Source organism: Nicotiana sylvestris, chromosome 5, assembly GCF_000393655.2.
Source record: "Nicotiana sylvestris chromosome 5, ASM39365v2, whole genome shotgun sequence".
In the NCBI taxonomy this organism is placed as follows: Eukaryota; Viridiplantae; Streptophyta; class Magnoliopsida; order Solanales; family Solanaceae; genus Nicotiana; species Nicotiana sylvestris.
The window spans coordinates 165,519,245-165,536,295 of NC_091061.1; the positions used below are offsets into that span (position 1 = coordinate 165,519,245).

Below are 17,051 nucleotides of genomic sequence, written 5' to 3' on the forward strand. Positions count from 1 at the left end.
GAAGATGAGATACCCGAGGAAATTCTCAGAGAAGTTGAGAATTTTGAGAACAACCGTAAATCCAACTTGGACAAAACAGAAGCAGTAAATTTGGGAGACGCCGAGACCGTCAAAGAGACTAGCATAAGCATTCACTTGTCGCCAACAACAAAGGGAGAGTATATCCTTTTTCTAAAGGAATATGAGGATATCTCCGCATGGTCATATGAAGATATGACCAGTTTGAGCACATCTATAGTAGCTCACAAGTTGCCTACCAATCCCATGTGCCCGCCAGTCAAGCAGAAACTCAAAAAATTCAAACCAGACATGGGTATGAAAATCAAGTAGGAAGTTACCAAGCAGATTAAAGCCATGATTCTCAGGGTGATTGAGTACCTAACATGGTTAGCTAACATTATGCTAGTTCCGAAGAAAGACGGGAAGGTCCGAGTATGTATTGATTATTGGGATTTAAATAGAGCAAGTCCCAAAGACGACTTCCCACTGATAACTATACATATCCTGATCGATAATTGTGCCAATCATGAACTCAAATCCTTTGTATATTGCTTTGCAAGTTATCACCGGATCTGGATAAATGAAGAAGATGCCGAAAAGACAGCTTTTATTGCGCCTTGGGGTGTATACTATTACAAGATGATTCCATTCGGTCTAAAGAATGTTGGGGCTACTTACATGAGGGCCATGACAACCATCTTCCATGATAAGATATACAAGGAAATAGAGGTATATGTGGGTGACATCATTATCAAATACAAGATAGCCACAAATCACATAGTAGACTTGAAGAAATTCTTCGACAGGCTCAGGAGGTACAATTTGAAGTTGAACCCCGCAAAGTGTGCATTCGGGGTTCCCACAGGAAACTTATTGGGATTCATTGTCAGTCGCCGAGGGATCAAGCTAGATCCGAATAAAGTCAAAGATATTAAGGAGTTACCACTACCTAAAAGTGAAAAGGACATGATGAGCTTCCTAGGGCGACTCAACTGCATCAATTGATTCATAGCACCGTCCACAGTAATATGTGAACCGATTTTCAAGAAGCTGAGGAAAGATGATGAGACGAGTTGGACCGAGGATTGTCAGAAAGCTTTTGACAAAATTAAGGAATACTTATCCACACTCCCAGTTTTGGTCCCGCTAGAACCAGGACAACCTTTGCTACTTTATCTATCCGTGTTAGATGGAGCCTTCGGATATGTTCTTGGATAACATGATGAAACAGGAAGAAAGGAGCAAGCCATATATTACCTGAGTAAGAAATTCACACCTTATGAAGCATGGTATTCTCTACTTGAACACACTTGTTGTGCTTTGACCTGGACAGCCCAGAAATTGAGGCATTATTTCTATTCCTACACCACATACCTTATATCAAGGATGGATCCCCTGAAGTACATTATTTAGAAGCCCATGCCACTGGGAAGTTGGCTAAATGGCAGATACTACTGAGTGAGTTCGATATCGTCTATGTCACTCAAAAGGCAGTCAAGGGACAAACATTGGCAGATCACCTCACTGAAAAATCCGGTTGGAGGAGCATACGAACCCTTGAAAATGTATTTTCCTGATGAAGAAGTAACATTAGTAGGAGAAGACATTACTGAAGCATATGACGGTTGGAGGATGTTCTTTGATGGAGCCGCAAATTTCAAAGGAGTAGGCATTGGAGCAGTTTTGGTGTCAGAAATGGGTCAGCACTATCCTGTGTCTGCTAAACTCAGATTTTCCTGCACCAACAACATGGCGGAATATGATGCCTGCATATTAGGGCTCAACATAGTAGTTGACATGAACATTCAGGAGTTGTTGGTGATCAGGAATACCATTCAGGACATGAACATCCAAGATACTACCATATCTGTACCATGTGCAAGAATTAAAAATGAGGTTCACAAAGATAGAATTCTGACATATGCCCAGACTTCAAAATGAGTTTGCTGATGCATTAGCCACTTTGGCATCCATGATACAACATCCATATAAGAATTATATTGATCCCATTCCAGTGAGGATCTATAATCAGCCAGCATATTGTGCTCATGTCGAGGAGGAAGTAGATGGAAAGCCTTGGTTCCATGACATCAAGGAGTACTTATCAAAAGGAGAATACCTGGACATGCAAATCACATTTAGAAGCGCACGCTCTGGAAATTGTCAAATCACTTCTTCCATAGCGGAGGGAACTTGTACAGAAAAACTCCGAATTTGGGTTTGCTAAGGTTTGTCAACACAAAAAACGCTTCTAAACTATTAAAGGATGTCCATGCTGGGACATGTGGTCCGCACATGAATGGTTTTGTTCTGGCCAAGAAGATACTCAGGGCAAGTTACTTTTGGATGACCATGGAGACGGATTGTATTCAGTATGTCCGCAAATGCATTTAATGTCAAGTGCATGCTGACATGATAAAAGTGCCACCAAACGAGCTCAATACAACAAGCTCACCTTGGCCATTCGCTGCCTGGGGAATGGATGTTATCGGTCCGATTGAGCCTACTGATTCAAATGGACACCGGTTTATTCTGGTAGCCATTGATTACTTTGCAAAATGGGTCCATTATTACTAACAATGTCGCCAACCTCAACAGTGATCTCATGAAAGCTATATGTGAATCTTTCAAAATCAAACACAAAAATTCCACTGCCTACAGACCTTAGATGAATGGAGTCGTAGAAGCCGTCAACAAAAACATTAAGAAGATACTAAGGAAAATGTTAAAGAATCACAAGCAGTGGCATGAGAAGTTACCCTTTGCTATATTAGGGTACCGTACCACAGTTCGCACGTCAACCGGGGCAACCCCCAATATGTTGGTTTATGGTACCGAGGTTGTTATCCCAGCCAAGGTAGAGATTCCTTCTTTAAGAGTCATACGGGAAGTTGAGCTCAGCGATGCAGATTGGATAAGAAACTGTTATGAACAATTGGCCCTTATCGTTGGAAAGATGATGAACGCAATATGTCACATCCAACTTTACCAGAACAGAATGTCCAGAGTTTTCAACAAGAGGGTCAAACCAAGAAAGTTCACACTAGGGAAGCTGGTATAAAAGAAAATCTTCCCATACCAAGATGAAGCCAAAGGGAAATTCTCTCCCAACTAGCAAGGTCCGTACATGATTCACAGGGTCTTGACAGGAGGAGCACTCATACGTGCAGAAATGGATGGAGAAATCTGGCCAAAACCAATCAATTTAGATACAGTCAAGAGATACTATTGTGAGGACCCGCCATGTCATCATGCCACATAGGCATCATTTAGCATATATTAATTCCATGTTGAAGCTTACATAAGAATAAGGCTAGCATTTGTGAGAAGATTCTAGAGAGGTATGGACATTTCCTTAGGAAGAACCTAGATCTTGTGGATTTGTTAGGAAAGTCCTTGGAATCTTCTAGGCTTGTAGAGAATTCTAGAAAACGCCATTATCTTGTAAATATCAAACACTTGTGTAATAATTAATATTTACACATCAGCCCCTAGGAGACTAGTATATAAAGGGGGTCATTCATTTGTAATTCATCAAGCAAACAATTCAAGTTCTCTCTAATACAAAGCTTCTTTTAATAATTCGCCTGTGTTCTTTCTTCCATTCTCTTAGTGATCTTGAGTGTAGTAAGGCTGACTTGACATAGCAAGAATGTGAGCAAGTTGTGCAAGATCGTGAGGGAGTTGTCAAGTGATGAACGTGTACTTAGTTGAGAACTAAGGACGTGATAACGTGGTATTAGAGCGAAGGTTTTAACTAAGGGAATGGCGAACGGCGAAGAAATTAACATTGCCAACACCCAAGCCAACGTAATCCAGGATGTTGCTGGTAAGATCGGCCATAGCAAAAAGAGAAATGCCACCAACAAGAGCTAAGAGGTCCCACCTGAGGTTGTGTCAAACGAAGGGCTTACATCCCATGAACCATCTGCCACTGAGGCAAGCAAGGATGAAGTGGATGTCCTTCCAAAGGACGTCTCGCTTGGTAAAGAGTGGGTGATGAAGATGAATGCGGGGATGGACGCCATGGAGATCTTTGGCCAACGCTTGGGGAAGGTGGATGGCACCCTTAACGTTCTTGAGGGGTACACTCTTGAAGAGATTGAGAGTATCCGAAATAACTGGGAGGGACGTACACAAACTGAGATGGAACTAAGGCAAACCATTACTGGCGTGACCGAGGTAGCCAGTAATGTTGTGGTGACAAGGGAGGCCAAGATCGAGGCTCTCAAACCCCTGGTGTTCAAAGGTGTTCATGATGCACAAGAAGTGGAAAACTTCCTTTGGCACTTGGATAACTACTTCAGGCATGGCAAAGTGAGGGAGGACGAGGCCAAGATCAATATTGTGGTATTGTACCTCTCAGAGACTGACATGCTATGGTGGAGAAGGAAGATGACCGACATGGATAAAGGTCTATGTACTATTAGCACATGGGATCAGTTCAAAGCGGAGTTCAAGCGAAGTTCTTTCCAAACAATGTCTTGTACGAGGCAAGGCGCAAGCTTAGGTAATTGAAGCAAACAGGGAGCATACGTAACTATGTCAAGGAGTTCACTACACTTTTGCTTCAAATCCCCAACCTAACCAATGATGACTTGTTGTTCCACTTCATGGATGGGTTTCAAAATTGGGCTTAGCAGGAGTTGAAATGCCGACAAGTCACTGATATAGACCAAGCCATAGTGGAGGCCGAATCATTGATGGATTTCAGGCATGACAAACACGACAAAGGCAATGGCAAGGAGTCAAAGGCTAACAATGTCAAAGGTGGGGGAGACCATGGCAAAGTCCAGGAGATACAACAACAATACTCCAAGACTCAAGATTTCAAAAAGTCGAGTGGTCGTCAAGGCTACACCGAGAAGAAGGCACAGGTTAAGAAGAAGGGATGCTATATATGCGGAGGGCCACATGGCTTCAGGAATTGTCCTGACCTCAATAACATCAGTGCCATAGTACGTGAGCGGAAGGAGTAGCCATAAGGAGAGAGTCCGGGAACCACACAGTTGGGTATGATCGGATTATGTGGTGCTGTCACGAAGAAAGCCATCCAACCTACTGAGAATGGCAATCAGTACGTGGATCTCACCATCAACAACAAGCCCGCTCGTGCAATGGTGGATATTGGAGCAACTCATAATTTGATGGTTGAGGCTGCCGCAAAGAGACTAGAATTGAAGCTTGCTCCTACCAACTCTCGCGTCAAGACCGTGAATGTCGAGATACAAAATGCTCGTAGGGTAGCTAATGGAGTTGGTGTCAAATTGGGAACTAGGAAAGGTATGACAAACTTTACCGTAACCGCTATGTATATCTTTGACATCATACTGGGGCAAGAGTTATTTAGACATTGTCATACTTTAATCGACCCCTACCTCCACGTCTCTTGGTTATGGAGTGAGAAGGAGCTTGCATGGTACCTACAATGACTATGCCACACGGATAGATCCAAGCATAACTCTCAGCTATGCAGGTTGTCAAGGGGATCAAGAAGGGAGAGTCGACGTTCGTGGCAACCACTGCAAGTCTAGAGGAAGACAAAAAATTTCAAGAAACAGTGTTGCCTTGCATAGGGAAGTTGCTTAAGGAAAACAAAGATGTCATTCCCGAGGAGTTGCCTAAGCATTTGCCGCCCAGGCGAGAGGTGGATCACAAGATTGATTTGGAGCCAGGGGCTAAGCCACCCGCATTTGCCCCATATCGTATGGCACCTCCCGAGCTAGAGGAGCTCATGAATCATTTGAAGGAGCTACTAGAAGAAGGATGGATCGTTGCATTTGTGCATAGACTACCGAGCACTTAATAAGGTCACCGTGAAGAATAAGTACCCGATCCCGCTCATTGTTGACTTGTTCGATAGACTTGGGCAAGCCAAGTACTTTACCAAGGTGGATCTTCGAAAGGGCTACTACCAGGTTCGCATTGTTGAAGGGGATGAGCCAAAGACAGCATGTGTGACGAGATATGGAGCCTTTGAGTGGTTGGTGATGCCCTTCAGCTTAACCAATGCACGGGCCACATTTTCACCCTTATGAACAAGATCTTCCATCCCTACCGTGATCAGTTCATGGTAGTCTACCTAGACGACATAGTCATATACAACAACACCTTGGAGGAGCACATGGAGAACATAAGAAAGGTTTTCCAAGTCTTGCGACAGAACGATCTATACATCAAGAGGGAGAAATGTGAGTTCGCACAATCAAAGGTGCACTTCTTGGGCCATGTCATTAGCAATGGAGAGCTACACATGGACGAGGCTAAGGTACATGCTATCCAGGAGTGGGAGGCACCTATAAAGGTAACTGAGTTGAGATCCTTCCTTGGCCTTCTTAACTACTATCGTCGGTTCATCAGTGGATACTCAGTGAAGGTCGTACCATTGACTGAGTTGTTAAAGAAGAACAAGCCATGGGTTTGGATGGAGCATTGTCAAAAGGCATTTGAATGCCTTAAGACAGCTGTAACAGAGGAGCCAGTCTTGGCATTACGTGACTTTGCCAAGACATTTGAGGTGCACACAGATGCCTTAGACTTCGCCATTGGGGATGTCCTAATGCAGGATAAGCATCCCATAGCATTTGAGAGTTGCAAGTTAAATGAGACAGAGCAATGTTAAATGGTAAAGAGAAGGAAATGACTGCCATTGTGCATTGCCTTCGTACATGGAGACATTATCTGCTCGTGTCGAGGTTCATGGTCAAGACTAATAATGTGGCTACTAGCTACTTTCAGACACAGAAAAAGTCACACCAAAGTAGGCTAGGTGGCAGTATTTCTTGGCCGAGTTTGATTATGTGCTGGAGTATAAGCCGGAAAAGGTAATGTTGTAGCCGATGCCTTGACCCGGAAAGTTGAGCTTGCTACAATTACTTCAGTGAGATGGGACATTAGGGAGGCTATAAAAGAAGGCATGCAACATGATCTAGCAGCCAAACAACTTATCGAGTTAGCAACAAAGGCAACACGAGATGGTTTTGGATAGAAGATGGCCTACTACTTACCACAGGTCGGCGGGTCTACGTGTCTAAATTTGGAGACATTAGATGACGGATCATAAAGGAGAGTCATGACACAAGATGGGTTGGTCATCCAGGTCAACGTCACGCTAGGGCCCTGGTTGAGTCAGTCTACTATTGGCCACGCATGCGTGATGACATAGAGTGCTATGTGCAGACTTGTCTTGTCTATCAACAGGACAAGGTTGAACAACAACAACCCGGAGGATTTTTAGAGCCACTACCAGTTGTAGAGCGTCCATGGGAGAGCGTAACTATGGACTTTATTACTTGCCTACTAAAGTCCGATGGTTATGATACTATTATGGTGGTCGTGGATAGATTTTCCAAATATGCCACCTTCATGCTCGCCTCACCAGGTTGTATAGCCAAGGAAGCCGCCAAGCTATTCTTTAAGAACGTGGTGAAGCATTGGGGCTTACCAAGGCATATAATTAGTGATCGAGACCCCCGTTTTACTGGAAACTTTTGGAGAGAGTTGTTTGACATACTTGGTACGGAGCTACACTTTTCTACTAGTTTCCACCCATAGACGGATGGACAAACGGAATGAGTCAATGCCTTACTAGAATGCTACTTGAGGCATTATGTAAGCGCGCATCAAAAAGATTGGGCAAAGCTCCTAGACATCGCCCAATTCTCTTATAACTTGCAGCAGAATGAGTCCACTTGGCGGACACCATTTGAGCTAGCCATAGGCCAACAACCACAAACTCCACATTCATTACCATCCACGTTCAAGGGAAAGAGTTTTGGGGCTTATCATATGTCCAAAGGATGGGAGGAGCAGCTTGACACTGCTAAGTCCTACTTGGATAAGGAAGCTAAGAAGATGAAGAATTTTGCGAACCGTAAGCAGCGTCCCACATACTATAGAGTTGGGGACATGGTCATGGTGAATTTTAACCCAAGACAGTTCAAGGCACTACGGGACATGCATCAAAATCTGATTCACAAGTATGAGAGGCCATTTAAGATCATTGCCAAGGTAGGAAAGATCTCATACAAGCTTCACATGCCATCGTATCTCAAGATCTACCCTGTCTTCCATGCTTGCATGCTTAATCCATATCATGAAGATAAGGATGATCGAGAAGGGGCCAATCAAGTCGGATACCAATGACTATCACCGCCTCGCATGATCAGGAGATTGAGGCAATCATAGATTACCAGGACAGGCGAAAACAAGGGCAAAAAGCCACAGCTATGTTCCTTGTCTATTGGAAAGGGCAATCACCGGAGGAGGCCACGTGGGAACGATATGAAGGCTTGTGGAAATTCAAAGATAAGATCCGAGAGTTTATGCAGCAGCATTGCATCGCGGTCGTCGCAATATTAGGTGAGGGAGAGTGTGATGACCCTCCATGTCATCATGCCACATAGGCGCCATTTGGCATATATTAATGTCATGTGGAAACTTACCTAAGAAGAAGGCTAGCATTTGTGAGAAGATTCCAGAGAGTTATGGGCATTTCCTTATGAAGAACCTAGATCCTTATGGATTTGCTAGGAAAGTCCTTGGAATCTTCTAGGCTTGTAGAGAATTCTAGAAAAAGCCCTTATCTTGTAAATATCAGGGACTTGTGTAATAATTAATATTTACACACTAGCCCCTAGGAGACTAGTATATAAAGGGGGTCATTCATTTGTAATTCATCAAGCAAACAATTCAAGTTCTCTCTAATACAAAGCTTCCTTTAACAATTCTCTTGTGTTCTTTCTTCTATTCTCTTAGTGATCTTGAGTGTAGTAAGGCTGACTTGACATAGCAAGAAAGTGAGCAAGTTGTGCAAGATCGTGAGCGAGTTGTCAAGTGTCGCACATGTACTTAGTTAACAACTAAGGACGTGACACTATGCTTAGATTATTTCACATTTTTTTTTGATGTAATTGAACTACGCTTAAACTGATTCCCGTTTAATAGGGGATACGTAGGCAGCCTTATGGGTTCGGTCATATCATAATAAAGTTTTCATTTCCCCCAAAATCAGAAACTGGGGCAATATTTTGAGAAGGGTCCTCAAAATTTTGGAGCAAGTCCAGCCAACGCCATCACATGCCAGGAAGTCAGTAATCAGTCAAAAACTTGGGCAGAATTTTGAGAAGGATTCTCAATATTCCGAAGGAGATTCAGCAGGGTCCGCCATCCGCAAACAGTTAAAATCATCTACCAAACTGGGGCAGAATTTTGAGGAGGACCCTCAAAATTCCAACATAAGAGAGCTGCAATGCCTTTGAAATGTGTCACAATCGCTAGTTCATCAAAAACTACTTGATATATCAATACGCTTCCAAAACGATTCTATTTTATCAATGAATGCATATTTTTTTGAAAATCCTCTTTTTTATAACGGTCAGGTGCTACCTAGGGGAACTCGAAGGGGGGCTTCTAGAGCGGAGCAGAGCAAAGCTGGCAGATGAAGCAAGAACCAACCTCCCCTCAAGAAACTTACGGTTTTTCTTTGAATGCATGCACATCTGACGTACCCGTAGCATTCGGAAACATATGTACACAAAGCAAATTCCCCATTCATCCAGCCATCAGACACTGAACATATCCTAGCTAAGATATACTCCACCTTTATATGATATTCTCTCTTTGTATGAGTCTAATCTCTGACTCCACATTTGCATGAGTTTAATATCTGACTCCGCATTTGAATGAGTCTAATCTTTGACTCCGCATTTGCATGAGTCTTATCTTTGACTCCACATTTTGCATGAGTCTAAGATCTGTCTCCAATCTTGCATGAATCTAATCCCTGATTCCATAGTTGTATAAGGCTAAGCATTGTCTTCTCTCTGCATGAGACTAAGTTTTGTCTCCAATATTGCATGAGTCTAATCACGGACTCCATATTTGCATAAGGCTAAGCACTGCCTTCTCTTTGCATGAGGTTAAGCTCGACCTCCATATTTGCATAAGGCTAAGCACTGCCTTCTCTCTGGATGAGACTAAGACTTGTCTCCATATTTGCATGAGTCTAATCCCTGACTCCATATCTGCATAAGGCTACACTGTCTTCTCTTTTCATGAAACTAAGCTCTGTCTCCAACCCTGCATGAGTCTAATCCCTGACTCTATAGTTGCATGAGTCTAATCCCGGACCCTATTTCTACATAAGCCTAATCCTTGCCTCCCCATTTGCATAAGGCTAATCCTTGCCTCCTCGCTTGCGCGGGACTAAGCACTATCCCCCTTTGCACCAATATTGCTCTATCTACTTGCTTTTCAATCGGGCTAAGCTCTGCCCTCCACTTCGCAAGTCTAAGCCCTGTCTTGTTACATCATATTTTTGCATGTCATGGGTGAAAACAATCGCCAATATGTCCAAAGGCGTCATAGTCTAAAGGCACCATCCTCGTAGCTGGAAGACACCATGGCATGGCCTGAGGATCTCTCAAATTTGCATATCATTATTCAAAGGCGCCATGGTTTGGAGGCACCATTTTCACGGACCGAGAACACCATTTCATGGCCTGTGAATCCCTCACTAAACAATTCATAGCCCAGGACATCATGGTCCAAGGATGTCATCTTTAACTGTCTAAAGACAACCTTCATGGTCCAAAGGGAATTTGCATCATGTTTAAATTTTTGCAAATACGTTTGTAGCATCTTTTATTTGTAGGTAACCCGTAAGCAACCTCTATCCTAGCAGGAGAAATCTCCCTCAAGTTCCCTCCAGTCGTCCCGAGCCTTAACCGCTCATCATAGCCACTTCCACATCTCGTGTCCGTTCTTGCAATAATTTAATCGGCATACTCCGCGGGTGAATCTAGAACTACATATGGCCTGGTTCTTATAAAACCAGGGATATATAGGCAACTCAAAAATTGGAGTCCAGCCTTTGTCTTTCAAAACATCCCATTTGGTCAAAATTGGCCATCATTTCTTTACCCGAAAACTCTTTCATCCTTTCCAAGTAAAGAAGGGCAGCTGTTGATATCCATATTTTCTCTATATATTTTAAATATGCATAAATACCTTCAAAATAGCATATATATATATATGCATATATAAGCATGCACGAGATTTTTATAATTTTTTCCATAATTTTAAGGATTTAAATTTATTTATTTTCTCCCTTTTTATTCATGAAATCCCCAATAATTATTTCTAAAATTATTTTTATGATGATTTATTCATCTAATTTCTATAATTATGTCAAAATATGGCTAATATATTTTTTATGAATTTTAATAATTACATTTAGTATTTTTTAAGCTAAATTGCACATAATTGTAATGTTGGCCATTTTAATGTATAATTATATTTATATGTGTAAAATTGGCCCATATATTTTTAAAATGATAATTTCATATTTTAAATCATTTTTGTATAGAAAAGATATATTTTAGAAAACTATTTAGTATTTATTATAAATTAAAATAGGAAAAATGGGCTATTTAATTTATAGCCAGATTTGGCTTTCAATTTTAGCCAAATTAGACCCAATCCCCATCCCAATTTCGGATTAAAATACCTGACCAAGGCCCCAATTACTCCTACCTGACCCAAAACCCCATTGAATCCTGGCCGTTGAACTAAAAGATCAACGACCATCATTTGCCCTATCCTTTTTTAACTCTAAACAACCCCCCAACCCTAATCACTTTTCCAAACATACCGCCTTTGAATCCTCTGGTCTTCTCTCTTCTCCCAACCTAACCCTAGCCTTCTTCAACCACCGCCTCTCTCTCCATTCATCTCCGACGACTATCTTTCGACCCCAAGCCTCTAATGGTTCCTCAATCGCCTTGCTCATCATCTCTGAGGCCTTCAAGGGCCCTGGGCCATGCCGATTTGGATCTAGGGTTTCTGTTTTGGTTGTTCATGGCTTATCCGGTGTGCTTTTTGGGAAAACTCGCACCATATATGTTACGATCTTTGAAGCTTATAGGAGGTTCTTCTGTTTCTATTTGGGTTTTCTTTGAAACCCTAACTTTCGTTTATATCCCTCAGATTTGTGCTCTTTCTAATGATTTAAGTCTGTTTCTTTCTATGTTTTACACTATTCTCAAACTTCTTCTAAAAAATCCTCAATTTTAAACCGTTTTACTTTCTTTAAAATTAGGGTTTCTAAGAGTTTCTTTACAATTGTTTAAACCGATTTTTCTTTATGTTTAAACCTCTTTCCTTGCATATCTTGACTTATTTTATTTTCTTAATGCTTTTTCAACTCGACTCTGTTAAAAGCCCTAATTTCTTAGATCTTCTTTGTTTTGTTCTATGTGTTAGCATGACTACTTGATTTTTGTTAAGTTTCTATGGTTACCATGATTCAAATGGGTTTTATACTGAGTCTTTAGCCTACTTGTATCACCTCTGTTTGATTGTATTCATCTTGATTGTTCATCTCTTGCTTCTTTCTGTCGATATGGATGACCTTGCATGTTTTCTACGTCCATTTGTTCTTATCTATTTATATGTTAAAATATAGAATCATGACTCCCTCTTGATTGATTCTAATTTCCATAGTTGATGGTTTGATTTAAAGATTTTCTTTTAAAACCCTAAAATTCTACCTCGTCTATTTAAAGTGACTGATTCCCTACCTTATTTGCTGTGGTATTTTATTCTGACTGAATCTATTCTTTAATTGGAATTTGCTGAACTTAGTCCTAATTGACTACTCTATGCTTACTGAATTTAGATTATTTCCCTATTAATCATGTACTGATCTTTCTTGCCTTATATATTGGTTCTTACCATTTGAGTTAACTCCCTTAACTTAAGGAGTACTTGCCTTGATTTTGACCGACTAATTCTGAGTTCCTTAATTACCATGCTACTATAATTCTTACCTTATTTTACTACCTGTTTTCAACTATAAATACTCTAGTCTTTCATTAGCATAAACAAGAACACTTGATTTCAAAAACTATCTCTCATACTTTAAAATCTCTGCTCTCTCTATTGTGATATTTGCTACTGTTAGTCGGCTGCAATCCAAGACTAACCATTTGTGCTCTCTTGTTCTTTCATTCTTCTTACTCTCCTCTTTACTGGTATATCCTAGTTTCAATTTAAAATTCCAACAACAACATGCTTCTCCTATTGTTTTAGTTTCTCTTGTTTCTGGATTGCTTCTATTTGTGGTTCTGCTGTGAAATTTGTAGTTAAGAGTACACTATTATCATGTTATTATGTCTTCCCCTTCTTTATATTAGTATATTCTCCTTATGTGGTTTCTGAGCATGCCTTACCAATTGTCTCTTACTTTATACTTACCATCCTATATCACATGGATCCCCAAGACCCTATTACCCCTTTATGTGTTTGTGTTCTTCATGACTGGTTCTGTGACTAAGCCAGTGTCAGTTGTTTCTGAGCATGTCTAAATCTGTCCTAAGACCTTTGCTAGGTTATGTGTTTGCAGCCAAATGTTCTATGTGTCCCAAACCCCTTGACCCCCTGTGTGACTACTGAATTCACTTGGTTCTATGTACTAGCTATGTATGATCCTATCCTAAGGTGTTTGAACTTTGTTAACTACTCCAATCTCTTTTTTCAAACAATCTCTGTTGCTTTACTGAATTACTTTTGTTTAAGTACAGTCTTACTAAAATCTTTTTCAACTTGTGTCCTTCACTTTCACTTTACTCTTAGTCAATAAGTTCTGCCCCCTTTAGTATGTCTACTGCCTTGGGATCCTTTTGAGAACCCTCTGAACTCTGGCATACTGAGGTTGGCCTTTCCGCACTACACTTGTTCAATTCTTTGGTTACTAAGTCTAGGTGTAAGAACTGCCCGAGTCCTTGAGACTGTTAGGGAACTTTAATGCACCTAGACTCTAATTTGTCTATGGAACTGAGGCTTATGAGACCATTGGAGGCCTTGGAAAACTGGGGCCTAATTGAAGGCTCCCTATAGAATAGCTTCTTGATCTTTTTATTTTACATATGTAATTCATTCATTGGCCTGTAATAATTTGTAAACAGATATTTGGGGTATCTAGTAAAAAAGGGTGGGTAGATGCATACTTTCTGGGTAAACGGGTAGAAATCCTACTCTTAGGTCCTTACTTTTTTAAGTCTGTCTGCTCCACTCAATAGACAACATGCTCATAGGGTTTTACACTGTAATCTGTTTGTTTTACCTAAATAGAAAACATGCTCATATTTCACTCTTTAATATGATTGCTTTGCCCAAGTAGAAACCATGTCTATAAGGTTTGCATTCTGACATGTTAGAAACCATGCTTATAGGTTCCAAACAATCATGTCTTAAAATTATTTCAATCATAGATGTCATGCCTATAGGAATTCAGTCACAACGAGTATTTATGTATGTTTTTATGCCTGCAAATCATTAACAATCAGTAATCCACCTAGATATCATGCCTATAGGGATCTTTACTCGCAATATTGTCTGATAATTTGATTTAGTCTAACAAATCAACCTCATTACGCCTCGTTCATTATTAAACTGGTCTTTTTAAGTATTAAATGTTTTCTGAAACAAGCTCTTTCAAATTGCCTCAACCTCATTAGATATCATGCTTATAGGTATTAAAGGAGTCTATTTCATAATCTATTTGTTTTTTGCATTAACATAGACACCAGTATTCTGCATATAGGCAAGCCTTAGTGCGTTTTGAACAGTTGCATTTCTCTGAAACTGTCTCTATCGCTTAACATTTTTGATTATAATAGGCTTTTTAAAAGAGTCCCTAGGCAACTACTAAGGTATAAATTCTGAGTCTAAAAAAGGTTTTGGCTATTTCTGCATATTCACTTAGATATCCTACTTTAGGACATTGTCTAATAAAGACCTTTACTGTGTTTGAATCATGATGCTTGTGTGTTTGTTTGAGGAGAAAACTCTAAGCCTCTTAATTGCTCCCATTATGTAAAAGTCCTAAATGTTTTGACTGTCGTCTTAGAATTTTTGCCTTTCCAAACCTTAGGGGTACGTCTAGAACTACCTATAGGTAGAGGTCTTAACTCCCTCCAGGACAATTAACAAGGGACGGGTAGCAGCACACAATAGGAACCATTGACCAAACACTCGCTTTGCATGACCAATAAGGGGATGGAAAGGGTAGACATGAGATATGATGACTACGCATTGATGTCACGTGTAGCCCCACATTGAAGAGTGTTTACCGGATATTGCATGGGGTGATATTATAGGATAACCAACCTAGGACCCCTCCTTACCCAAATCCTCTCTTTATTTAAACCTTTGTTTTACAACTTGTCCAAACCTTTATCTTGTTACTTGAGTTATCTAATGTGTTTTACTTGCAATTTGTTTGATTCAACTATTTATATGGACTAATTTGTAAATATAAGTTCGGTCGGACCCACAGTTGTGGACCAAGAGAGGTTCCTAACACCTTCCCCTCGAGGTTACTTCGAGCCCTTACCCTATTCTCTGGTAATGCAAACCAACCCAATAGTTAATCGCTCTAGGTTCCCTAACTCACCATAATCCGTTAGGTGGCAACTCTTCAAATACCCAATTTCAAAAAGGAAATGAGTCATTACACCCCGTGAATGTCGAAACCCGGATCTCTTCCCCCGTCAAAAAGGGGAGGGAATAAGGGGGCACGACAATGACTCTTTTAAAGGAAGGGTGTTAAAAAAGAGAGTCACCACCTAATTAACGGGTTTGAGGTGCGTTAGGGCACCTATTTTGCAGTTAACTCAGTTTTGACTAGTTTGTGTTACCAAAGATCGGGTAAGGGCTCAAAATTACCTCAAAGAGAATGTGTTAGGCACTCCTCGAGGTCCACAACTCTAGGTCCCGGTCGAACATAATTATATGAGTTAGTCTATGTGACCAGAGATAAGAAAATAAGGAATTTGGGAAGTTCATTATTAAACACAAATAATTGATTGAAAGACAAGATAGGGGGTCATAAATTATTTAGCCTAAAGGATCACCCCGTGCAACATAAATAATACTTCATAACTCCCTCAAGAGGGGGTGTTACTCATATTATTCAGCGGGCATAGACTATTATCTCTTGCTACCTGATTACTATCTTTAAGTTGTTACCTAAAGCACACTAGTTGGGTTCTAAACCGTGCCTTATGTGTGCACTACTCGTCCCATGCCTATGATCCAGGAGGCTTTGGACCTCTATTTATGTAGTTCTAGACTTTAACTTAGGCTGCTCAAAATGATAAAGCTAATCGACATGGAAAATAAGTTGGACTTCATATAAAAGCAGTTAAGAGCTCAAGTTAGCCTCCACACTTTGACAATGAACGCACGCAAGCACATTGAGCATTTGACAGTTGTAAATTTTAGGCTAATCAAAGTTATTGAATCATATAGGCATGATCCCTATGTGACTCTGGATTTTAATGGGCAGAAAGTTTCATATATAGAAGCCAATTTCTTAATACGATTTCTAAAAGACTATGCAGTGGCCTACTGATTATAATACATATTAGAGATTAAGCCTATAGGCATGATATCTAGGTGATTCATGCAGTAACTAACAATGGTAACCATAGGAATATGTTCAGAACTGCTTAGTCGAGTCCTATAGGTATGGTTTCTGAAAATGATAATTAACACAGTGTTGAAAATACGACATTAGCACTTGAAAGAAACGAGCAGGGTAATAATTAAGACTGATTTTAGACCCTATAGAAAGGATTTCTATAGTCATGATTGAGACTGATTTTAGATCCTATAGGCATGGTATCTAAATTACGGATTATGTATCATGTAAATTAACAAAATCCTACACAGCCTAATGCATGTTCACATTGAGCTATTAGTCATTTAATATCCTATATGCATGATTTCTAATAGGTAAAAGCAGAACACATTCAAGAAAAGTTGAGAACCTATAGGAAGGATTTCTAACGCATAGTCACTAAACACATTTGAGAATAGTAGAGCACTTATAGGCAGGATCTCTACCCATTTTAATGCAAGCATTAAGATAAGACCTTGTTTCCCAATTTACTAATAACCCAGTTGTTATTACAAACATTATTATAGACCCAAATAATTTGCATAAATTACAGAAATAAATAACTATAGTGAGCCTACAATAGGTC

The 17,051-nt window shown here is 40.3% G+C and overlaps 1 protein-coding gene across 1 annotated transcript; it reads left to right on the plus strand.

The window, feature by feature from the left end:
* The first annotated feature begins 6,124 nt into the window (after window positions 1-6,124).
* LOC138869614 (uncharacterized mitochondrial protein AtMg00860-like) lies at window positions 6,125-6,622 on the plus strand. The gene has a single exon (XM_070147246.1). The coding sequence runs from the start codon at window positions 6,125-6,127 to the stop codon at window positions 6,620-6,622; it is 498 nt and encodes a 165-aa protein (XP_070003347.1).
* Window positions 6,623-17,051: the final 10,429 nt, after the last annotated feature.

Coding starts and splice junctions, on each gene's coding strand:
- LOC138869614 (XM_070147246.1), top strand. CDS start 6,125: ATGGAGAACATAAGAAAGGTTTTCCAAGTCTTGCGACAGAACGATCTA.